Consider the following 11,639-nt stretch of genomic DNA (forward strand, 5'->3'; position numbering starts at 1 on the left):
CAGAGATGTATGATAGATCAAACTGGACGATAAGTAAGTATTTCAACAAGGTATTGGATGCAATCCTCAAACTTCACTCTGATTACGTCAAACGGCCTTCGGAACGCACACACTCAAAGATTTTAACCAATTCAATGTTTTATCCTTACTTCAAGGTAACATCACTTCCTATAACTAAATAATTTTAGATTAATATACAAAGTTAATAAATATTAATTAAAAATATATAATTAGGATTGTATTGGAGCTATTGATGGAACTCATATCAAAACCAACATTCCACTTGAAGATCAACCAAGTTTTTGGAATAGAAAAGTTTATCTCTCACAAAATGTGATGGCATCATGTTCATTTGATATGCAATTCACTTACGTACTGGCTGGATGGGAGGGGTCAGCAGCCGATTCCCGTGTACTGAAGGACGCATTGATTCATCGAGATAAAATCTTTGTACCTGAAGGTAAGTAATATATTTTTACGCAGTAATTTTTTATCTATTTTATCTTCAATTATTTTATGTGGTATATAATTTTTATTATAGGAAAATATTATCTAGTCGATATTGGTTATGCAAATCTTCCGGGATTTTTGGCTCCATATCGAGGAACCCGAAATCATCTACAAGAATTTGGAGATAATATTCCTAGAAAGGAAAAAGAATTATTCAACCGAAGACATTCATCTTTACGGAATATTATTGAGCAAACTTTTGGTGCTTTAAAAGCTCAATTTCAAATGTTAAAAGGCACTGCTCCATTTTCTTTTAAGATCCAGGTGAAAATTGTACATGCTTGTTGCATATTGCACAATTATATACGTGCAGAAGATTATGATAATATATTTGAAGATGAAGATGATGATTCGGGTGGCGAGCTCGGTAGAGGAGATGATGCGGTCCAATTAGGTGCAATGGATGATACAAACAGTGACGATTGCGATGATCTTGAGGATGTGGGTAGCCAAGTAACAAGCATTCGGAGGCAGAGTGCATTAGAATCTACAAGAGCCGCACAATTTCGAGATGCCATATCGACTTCCATGTGGAACGATAAATGATGGTTTACTCTTATTACTTTTGAACATGCGTAATTTATATGTACTAAACTTGTAACTTGTTGATTTTAATATTAAAGGCACGAACTCATTATTTGAATAATTTTTTTTAGTTATTTTCAAAGTTGTATATGTATTTATTTATTATTATTTTTAATTTTATTACTATATTAAACTTCATATTTAAGTCTCTGGTAAATAAAATATAATTAAAGTATGCATTTGATTAATTAATTACTTTTAATTTTTTCAAAATATATTATTAATTAATACCATGCAAATCTATCTTATGTTATTAATATAATACTTTTTATTCATTAATCATAATTTTTTATTTACTCTATTATATTGGTGATTTAATAGTGGTAATTAAAATATTGTTAACTCAAACACTTGGTTTAATTAACTTATTTTTATAATTAATAAAATCAATGGTTTTAAATTTCTAAGATGAAGATGATGATGAAGTTGTCCACACTAACACCCATTTAGAAGATGAAGATCATGTAGATGCATAAGATGAAGATGAAGATCATGTAGATGCATAAGATGAAGATGAAGATGAAGATCAAATTTTCATTTTGTTGACTAACCCCCCCTAAAAATCACAACTATGTCTATTTTCTAAGAGTAACAAGAAGGCCTTTGTACATGCAAGAAACTATAATTTTACCGTTCACTAAAATTACTGTTAGTTAGACAAGATCCCCATTCCACATTTGGAAGCCTAGAGCATCGAATATGAGTTCGTTATGAGTAAAAAATTTCTCTTGCGAGTAAGGGACAAGTTACCTAGTGGGAGGTAATGGGGGGTTAGTTAACTTGAAGTCTGAGATGAAGATCAACCGCATTATGCCCTTCATCAGTTGAAGTCATTAGTGGAGCACAGATGACATTTCATCTAGATGTTGGGGATGAAGCAGTCCTTCATCTCCACGTTATAAAAAAAATTCATCTTGTTGAGGACCATTTTTCCCATTATTCTAGATGAAGGACGCGCGCTGCGATTGATTTTTTTCCCTTCTCTCTCCTCGCAACCCCCTCTCTCGCGTGTCCCGCACCCCCTCTCTCGTCTCCCTATGCCCCGACGTCTCTGCTCCCTCTCTTCTCTCGGACTCTCCTCTCTGGCCTCCTCTCTACTCCCTCTCATCTTCGGCCTCCGGCTCTCGATCTTCTCTCGGACTCGCACCCCCTCTCTTGTCTCCGTGCCTCCCTCTCTTCTCTCAGACTCGCTCTCCATTTTTCTCTCTCGCTTCTCTCTCTCTCTCTCTCTCTCTCTCTCTCTCTCTCTCTCTCTTATCCCTCTCGACCTCCCTTTCTTCTCTCTCTTCTCCCTTTCAGCCTCCCACACCCTTCTCTCTCTCTCTCGCTATTCTCCTTTCTCCCAAAATACCTTCTGATTTTGTTCAATTTGGATTTTCTTCGATTTTGACATTTGGGTATCAATTGCTTAATTTCTACTTCGAGTAGGCATCGATTTCCCCATTCGGCATCAATTTCACCGTTCGGCTTCGGTTTTCCCCATATTTTTGAAGGTATGACTAAACCCTAATTTTGTTTTCATTAAATTAATATTTTAATTGATTTAATTTTATTTTCAGTGCCTAATTGGGGGTTATTTGTGCATAATTGTGGGATTTAGGGTTACGTTTTAGGGTCTAAATTCTTGATTCGGGTTAGGGATTATGATGATATATTTGGAGATGAAGATGAAGATGATGATTCGGGTAGCGAGCTCGGTGGAGGAGGTGATGCGGTCCAATTAGGTGCAATGGATGATACAGATAGCGACGATTGCGATGGTCTTGAGGATGAGGGTAGCCAAGTTACAAGCTTTCAGAGGCAAAGTGCATTACAATCCACAAGAGTCGTACAATTTTGAGATGCCATATCGATTTCCATGTGGAACGATAAATGATGGTTGTATCTTATTATTGTTGAACATGTGTCGTTCGTATGTATTAAACTTGTAACTTGATGATTTTAATATTAAAGGCATGAACTTGTTATTTGAATAATCTTTTTTTTAGGTTATTAATAAAGTTGTATATATATTTATTTATTATTTTTGTTTAATTTTATTACTATATTAAACTTCATAATTAAGTCTCTGGTAAATAAAATATAGTTAAAGTATGCATTTGATTAATTAATTACTTTTAATTTTGTGAAAATATATTATTAATTAATACTATGTAAAAAATCTATCTTATGTTATTAATATAATTTTTTTTCATTAATCATATTTATTTTTTATTTACTCTATTGTATTAGTGATTTAATAGTGATAATTAAAATATTTTTAACTCAAACACTTGGTTTAATTAACTCATTTTATAATTAATAAAATCAATGGTTTTAAATTTCGAATATGAAAATCATGTAGATGCATGGGATGAAGATGAAGATGAAGATGAACTTCAAATTTCCAGTTTGGGAGGTAAGGTGTTTGATTGGGCCATGCCCTTATCTATAGCTATTGTTGGGGTCATGGAAGTTTGAACCATAAGATCATAATTATCTGAGACTCAGTTTTGATGACAACTATGTCACACTCAACTGTTTTTATCTAAGCAGTAATAGTTACTTCGCTATCTTCAAAGTTTCTAACAACAAATTTGAGAAAAAGAAATTTGTAGGTTTGAGATAAATCAATAATGCTCTGGTTGAGAGTTAAAAAACCTTCATTTGACGATTCCCACCATGACCTTGAAGAAACTAAGGGCTCGTAAAAAAAGAAAAAAAAGGGAGATAAAATTATTTTCTTTTGTTTTGCAATAGAGAATAAGATTTAGTTAATAAATTTTCTCTCATAAAATGATGAATTTTAGAGAGAAAAAAATAAATAGAAACTTGAGAGAAAATCTTAATCATCAAAATTTTAAAATATTACTAATTTTCTTTTATTTTTATTTTTCCACTTATATCCAAACAAAAAAACTATTTTTTCTTCCATTTTCTCTCTCATTTTTCATAGGCATCTAAACAAGAAAAAAGAAACCTCTTTTCTTTTCTTTTTTCTTTTTTTTCTCTCCACTCACATAAAGGAAAAGGGAGAGAAAAATATTTTCTTGTTGAGCAGTAGAGAATTAAGAGAAAGTAAAATGAGAAAGAAAATCACTTCTCACAAAATGATGAAATTTGGTGAGAAAATAAAAGAAATAGAAAATTGAGAAAAAAAATTAATCATAAAATTTTTAAAATATTACAAAATTTCTTTTCTTTTCCATTTTTCATATGTATCCAAACAAAAAAAACTACATTTCTCTTCCTTAAAAAAAACAAAAAAATGCTTGGAGTTTGCTGAATAAAGAAGAAAGCCAGTTAATTTAATTGATATACATGTATTGCTACAAATAATTATTATCGATTTTACATAATGTTATAATTTATTATTTTTCCAGCACTATTAACTTGACCTAAAACTAAGTTCCTAAGAGGAGGTCATAATGAATTTTTCCAACAAGGGTATCAGATTCCTATTCTTACATAGACAATCTTGTTCACTATGTTCGAGCACTCCAAATTGATCATCTTTATGACCTTTTGTTTCACTGGATCTCACTCCACTCGAACAGTGATGAGAAGGATCATGTACTTCTCTTCTCCGGGGGCCCATCCTACATGTGATGAAGTGTTCTCACCTGCATATCGTTCGAAACACTGACACACTGGCTGTTCCTCCCAACCCAACTACCCTAATGCGTCGCAACCGCGTATTCCTCTGTCAACCCAACGCGTTTGCCAGTCGAGACGCGCAGCAGAGTGGCGAAAGCACGAATCCCAAATTCCAGAAAAAAACGAAAAAAACGAAAGAGGTAGACGACGACACTGAAACGAAAACACGTCCAGATTCGAGAATCGAGACAAAGGAAAGCGAGTGTAAAACAAAGTCCACTAGATCTGTCTAATCTAGCTTCTTATCTCTCTCATCCATCTCATCTCTTTAATAGTTTTTTCTTTTGACCGCTCAACTGTTTGATTTTATAAGACAATCAGTTTACAGACAGACCATGACTAGGAAACGTAGACACATCCAGATTCAAGTTCACACTATATCTATGATCTATCTACCTGCTTGCCTCTCTCAACCCCCATGGCTTCTCGGATTCGCGATTACTCACCTCAGGTGTTTTTTTGCAGCTCAACTGTTTGATTTTGACGACGGCAATGAAAAAAAAACATATCCGGATTGGAGAATCGAGACACAGGAAAACGAGCGATAAACAAGTCCACTAGATTGTCTAATCTACCTCTTACCTCTCTTGTCCACGATCGCTTCTCAGATTCGCGATTCGGCGCCTCTTGAATCAGTTTTTCTATTTACAGCTCCACTCTTTCATTCCGGTAAAACAATCAGTTTACTATAATAAATAGCACTGAATATTGGTCAGGGCTGCTTTGGTTTGCCCGCGAAATGCCAAATGCAGCCACCGACGCGCGCTTTCTCCTCTCTGAGGCATGACGTCTGTATTTTTTTTTTGCACATGAAATGCCTGATCTCACGTAATAATTAATATCCAAATAATTTCTCTCCTTTTTCTCTTATTTTCTCTTCGTTTTGACGCCTATATCCCCTCTAATTTTTTTTACCATTTCTATTTACTCCTTAATATAATATTTTACCTTAATATAATATTTTCTATTTCCTTAAGGAAAATATTTTATTTTTTGAGGCTTAAAAATTTATTTTTATAGATTTTTTTAGAAAATTTAACCATTAAACTTAATTTAAATAATTTAAATTTTAATTATTTTATATTATATTCATTATTATGTTATTTTATAAAAAAGGAAATCAAGTAAACAAAGGAAATACAAAATATGGATGAGGGTATTATGGTAATTTAATAGCGTTGTCTTTCTCATCCAGATTTGCTCGTCGAAGGCAGAAGTAACAGAGTATGGATGTCCCATCCAGTGCTATTACTCTACTGACATGTTTCCAGCTCATATCTGTCGTCTTCCTTCAGTCCTTTCCCTGCTTATTTACAGAGAGCGCTTCGAAATCTATGAGTCACCGACGTTTTTGATTTTCGTCTTCGAGCTTTTCGAATTCGGAGAGAGCAGCCAGGGAAAAAGCGCGAAAAGAAAAGCAGAAAGCCAAAAAAAACAGCTCTTTTGTTATTCCTTTTCCATAATGGCTATTCTTCGCTAGATCTGTTCTCTTTATCTCTCTTGTTTATAGTTGTCCAATCTCTTTTTGAACCGAAAAGGGGAGACGAGAGAGGAACGGGGGAGATGAAGAACCGAGCTCTGTTAGGCGGTTTCATCACTTTGTTGCTGCTCTTCGTCTCTGTCAATGGCGAAGACCCATACATTTTTTTCACGTGGAATGTTACTTATGGAGATATTTACCCTCTTGGAGTCAAACAACAGGTTTGGTTTTTCTTGTGCAACTCTGTTTTGTTTGTTTTGGTGGAAAATGTGGCTCTGTTTGCCGAGTGGTTTGATGAATGAGATGCGTTTTTCATTTACAGGGAATTTTGATAAACGGACAGTTTCCAGGTCCTCAGATCGATACGGTGACGAACAACAACTTGATCATTAATGTTTTTAACAGTCTCGACGAGCCATTCCTCCTCTCCTGGTGAGTTGTACATTCAGGAAGAATAAGTAGCATTGCAATGACACCGTCATAAGCGAATCGTTCCTTTTTTGCCTTCGTTTCGGTGATCTCGTTCCATACGTGGTTAAAATGCGTCATTTGTAGATTTCATTGCCTTATTTTTGCGCTGCTATTTTGAATGAAAGCAACTGTTCGTTGTTCAGTATTGAAATATCAATTATGCCCATCTTTTTTCTTAAAATGACGAACCAACTAGAACGTCAAGCTGTGGGTCAAGGCGACCGATTTCTAGTTAGAACTTTATGGTCGGGATTCTCAAATGAAGTTGCTGCACTACATCCGCCAGTAATTCAGGTTACCTGTTTCTTTTAAGGTTTTTAGGTCGTTACCAGCGGCATCTGTGCCTTCGTCGCTCATCTTACTCGAGCCTTTTTCTTTTACCCTTTTTATATTGATTCCATGTACGTTCTGCTTGGGGTGAGTGGTTGTAGGATTCCCCCAATGGGTCCATTTAGCTACCGCCCGTAACATAAAATCTATGATAGTCCAACAGTATTTACGCTCTCAGAGGGCTTATTTTACACTTGTGACTTGTGAGCAAGTTGGAATAAATTTGCCAGTTCGCCCTAGCGTCGTGATAATCGTCCACTGCTTCCTGTCAGTTCCAAGTTTGTGAAGATTCAATGTCGCCAGTGCGGTATTTTTTAAAGGGATCTGAGTTCTTTTAAAAAAAATAAAATGGTTCTGAATTCTGGGCTGTGGCATCCAATTTTGCGGCACTATGGTTCTTTTTGCTGCTTTAGCATTGTCACTATTTCTTTAAAGCATCATCCTGCAGAACTACAGTAAAATTTAGAACAGAGAATTATATGGGCAGATTGTTGACATTCTGTAGACTGGTTAGAGGAAGTTTTGGTGAGCGTATTTGGCTCTGGGTCGGGGACAGTGGGTCTGTTTTGGCATCTGTATAGAAAGCAAAAATAAAATCAGGACTGTCTGTGAAAGTAGAGTCTTTTCAAAAAATATTGGAACCTCATAATTGGGTGGTACATTGCCTGATGTTTCTGATATAGAGTTGACTTTAATGGGTTACTTTCTGAAGGAGCTGTTTGTATTAATCAATAATAAGGCCATGATGAAGTTTATTGATAGTATAAACATTTTCTTATTGGGTTTACTATTGGATATTACCGACCAAGATTTGCATATTAGGTACACATTTACTGTCTTTCTAGATATTCTGCAGATATGTGTCAGTCTGAACTCTATGATAAATTCTTACAGTGAGTCCCTCGAGGTGCAATGGATATAGCAAATGGAATGTTCCTTAAAAATTCTGTTGTCACTGCGCCACTGAGTTGATATGGTCAAATGTAATTATTTGTTTGGAAATGAATGTTATAAAAAAAAGTTCTTATCAATTTTCGTAGCAGTTAGCGCTTTGTGCTTATGCACTAATGCTAATGTATTGACTAACAAATTTGGCTTGTATTGGAGCAGGAATGGAATTCAGCAGAGAAGGAATTCATGGCAAGATGGAGTTTATGGCACAAACTGCCCAATCCCTCCTGGCAGGAACTTCACTTACATGCTTCAAGTGAAGGATCAAATAGGAAGTTATTTCTACTTCCCCTCATTGGCCCTTCACAAGGCTGCTGGGGGGTTTGGTGGCATCAAGATTTTAAGTAGACCAAGGATTCCTGTCCCCTTTGACCCACCTGCGGGGGATTATACGATACTGGCTGGTGACTGGTTCAAGGCTAATCACACTGTAAGTAGACTGAAATCGTCAATAGTGAAGCAACCTTTCAACTAATTGAATTGATTGTTTTCATTCATATCATGCATAATAAATCAAATTTGTTGTTACTGATGTTTAACATACCTACTCTGCCAATTATCTGATGTTTTTAATGCATACCGGTGCCAACTGCCAAGTAAGATTCATCCTAACATAATAACATGAATTGGAACCTCTCTTTTGGTTTCTTCTTTGCAGGACCTGAAAGCTATATTGGATAGTGGGCATGATCTTTCTTTTCCTGATGGCATTCTTATTAATGGACGGGGAGCATATGGCAACACCTTTACAGTCGATCAGGGTAACCTATCACACTCCATCTGTGCTTGGATTTCCATATCTCATTGCAACAATTTATAGAATCCTTTGAACTTTAAAATTGTGCAATATCAAATGAATTTTAACTAGTATTTGCTGTCTCTCTGTCCTTAAAACTTCTTGCAGGTAAAACATACCGATTTCGGATATCCAATGTGGGTTTGACCACCTCTTTCAACTTTCGTATTCAAGGACACATGATGAAAGTGGTGGAAGTAGAGGGGTCCCATACACTGCAAAACACTTACTCATCCCTCGATGTCCACTTGGGGCAATCCTATTCTGTCTTGGTAACAGCTGATCAGCCACCACAAGACTACTATATTGTTGTCTCCTCAAGGTTCACTAACCCGGTGCTCACAAGCAATGCTATTCTCCACTATAGCAATTCTGCTAGAGGAGTTTCTGGGCCACCACCAGGGGGTCCTACCATTCAGATTGACTGGTCTCTTAATCAGGCCCGTTCTATTAGGTATTTGCCTGCTCCCCCTCTGTTGACCTTCTCCTCTATCCTGTCTATCATACCATGTGCTACTTGTATTTCTATTGAATTCATTTACACAAATTTTCTTTATCAGGTGGAATTTGACTGCCAGTGGGCCCAGACCCAATCCTCAGGGATCTTATCATTACGGAATGATACCCATTAGCCGAACCATTAGGCTTGCTAACTCTGCTCCTGTGATCAACAACAAGCAGAGATATGCTGTAAACAGTGTATCCTATATTCCAGCAGACACACCTTTGAAGGTGGCCGATTTCTACAACATCCAGGGTATCTTCACTGTTGGAAGCATTCCTGATAACCCCACTGGTGGAGGTGGTTACCTTCAAACATCTGTCATGGGAGCTGACTTCCGAACCTATGTTGAAGTTGTGTTTGAAAATAGTGAAGATACTGTGCAGTCATGGCACATTGATGGGTATTCAATGTTTGTCGTGGGGTAAGTAAAGCCATTTTCAGAAATCGGAACTAAATTCAAATTTGTGGACTTCAACCTGTGTATTTTCGCAATGATGCTGAGATGTTAGTTAATTTTCTCCTTTGGCAACGAGCAGAATGGATGGAGGTCAGTGGACTACAGCCAGTAGGCAAAATTACAATCTGAGAGATACCGTTGCTCGTTGCACTGTTCAGGTGGGAATGATTCCTCTCTCATGACTTGAGAAATTAATTGAAGACAATTCTAACAATTGTCTGTATGTTATCTACTTCAGGTTTACCCCAAGTCATGGACTGCAGTTTACATGGCTTTGGACAATGTGGGGATGTGGAATGTAAGATCGGAGAACTGGGCTCGTCAGTACCTGGGTCAGCAGTTCTACCTTCGAGTTTATTCTCCAGCAAATTCATGGAGAGACGAATATCCAATCCCAAGAAATGCTCTTCTATGTGGCCGTGCTTCTGGTCGCAGAACCAGGCCTTTTTGATACAACCAAGACTTGGAAAAGATCCGTCAAGAGGGGGTGACAGGTTCATTTCTTATGAGCTAAGCTGGAACTCCAATGCCACGGTTTATCTTTGATGGATGAGAATTTCATTAGTTTTTTTTTTTTATTATTGGATGGCAGGCACTATTTAAGGCAAATGATAATCCAATTGATTATCATCAGAGAACTACTTCCCAGCTTCTGTAGAGGCAACTTTTATTTTTGTTATTTATTACCATCTTAATCAGTCATGTTTCTTCTCATGAAGACGCTACATGTTGTCAATAATATTCATAGTTGTTCTTCATTGGTTTTCTTTGTTCGTTCTTGTCTGTTTCTGCTTCTTTATCCATAGAAACCACCGAAAAACAACTTCTGGAAGCTGCAATTTCCATCGTAAGAAAATTCTCTAGCATTGACATGCCAGATGAATCAAAATGGAATGGTTCATAGAGTTGTAATGGTAGGGAAAAACAGAGGATGATTATCTTCTAGGTTAAAAAAAGGAGATTTAACAGTGTTATATCTTCCTTTATTACTCTGATTCAACAGAGCAAATTATGAAATAAAAGCATGTTGGGAATTTTAGGGGAGAAATAAATGTATTGATTGATTTATAAACTGAGAATATTGGAGCACTATTTATGATAGACAAAAAAATAGGAATTGGAGTAAAATTAAACTACCCATTTTCTAGTTACACCCAAATATGATACTTAAAGATAAATTCTAATGCAATTAAATAACTGACATATAAATAGAGAACTGATAGAACTAAAAAAAACATTTAATGTGAGATTTTTTCTTATAAGATTCATGTAATACTCCATCATATTAATTTTTTCATTGTCAGATTCCTTTGCCATGAAAATCGTAAAAGACTCCTCCGTAGTTGCTTCCTCGGTAACTCCAACTTGACATGAAATTTTCGTGAGAATTCTTTATTATTAGTTTGTGTATGGATTTGTCCGAAATGTTTGGAATCGATCAAAGCCATCTAAAAACAAAGACCTCTTTGCTCTGATACCATGTTACGATTCACGTAAAAAAAAAGATTTTTTTTATTCCTAATAATTAAGACCATTTTTATATTGATATTTTTATTTTTCTTAATATGTTACTAAAATCAATTTTTTATTTTATCAATAAAAACTATAAAAATTAAATTTATTTTTAATAGAAGTGAAATTTAAATGGTTAAAATGTCACTAGAAATATTTTTAAAATATTTGAAGATTTAAGAAAGGCGATGTGTTAATCTGCCCAACAGCCCAAACGGCAACGCCGTCGTGCCTTTTAATTGTTTTTAGCTCCGGCTATGCGTCCTTTTCCTCATCCAAAAAAGCGTCTTTCATGCGTCTGAGAATAATAAACGTTCTGCACTTTTTGCCGTCCGCGAAAAAAGTATTTTCTATTCTGGTATATGTTGCCATGGGCTGTAGTGCAGTTTCGAAGTTCAACGGCCTG

At 35.8% G+C, this 11,639-nt stretch overlaps 1 protein-coding gene across 1 annotated transcript; it reads left to right on the top strand.

The window, feature by feature from the left end:
• Window positions 1-6,077: 6,077 nt before the first annotated feature.
• On the top strand, window positions 6,078-10,479 carry LOC137951117 (L-ascorbate oxidase homolog). The gene is made up of 8 exons (XM_068797718.1): window positions 6,078-6,432; window positions 6,534-6,643; window positions 8,123-8,393; window positions 8,622-8,724; window positions 8,868-9,213; window positions 9,320-9,685; window positions 9,801-9,879; window positions 9,960-10,479. Exons 1-8 carry the CDS (start codon window positions 6,295-6,297, stop codon window positions 10,170-10,172), a joined length of 1,626 nt encoding a protein of 541 aa, XP_068653819.1. The 5' UTR covers window positions 6,078-6,294; the 3' UTR covers window positions 10,173-10,479.
• Window positions 10,480-11,639: the final 1,160 nt, after the last annotated feature.

Source organism: Aristolochia californica, unplaced genomic scaffold (genome assembly GCF_029961685.1).
Source record: "Aristolochia californica isolate CCGP_79_NKW_82.1479 unplaced genomic scaffold, dmAriCali1.0.hap1 SCAF_15, whole genome shotgun sequence".
NCBI lineage: Eukaryota > Viridiplantae > Streptophyta > Magnoliopsida > Piperales > Aristolochiaceae > Aristolochia > Aristolochia californica.

Excerpts from the sequence above, each read along its gene's own strand:
- LOC137951117 (XM_068797718.1), top strand. The coding sequence starts at position 6,295 with ATGAAGAACCGAGCTCTGTTAGGCGGTTTCATCACTTTGTTGCTGCTC. Across the intron at positions 8,725-8,867 it reads CACCTTTACAGTCGATCAGG|GTAAAACATACCGATTTCGG; the intron begins GTAACCTATCAC and ends AACTTCTTGCAG. Across the intron at positions 9,880-9,959 it reads TTGCTCGTTGCACTGTTCAG|GTTTACCCCAAGTCATGGAC; the intron begins GTGGGAATGATT and ends TATCTACTTCAG.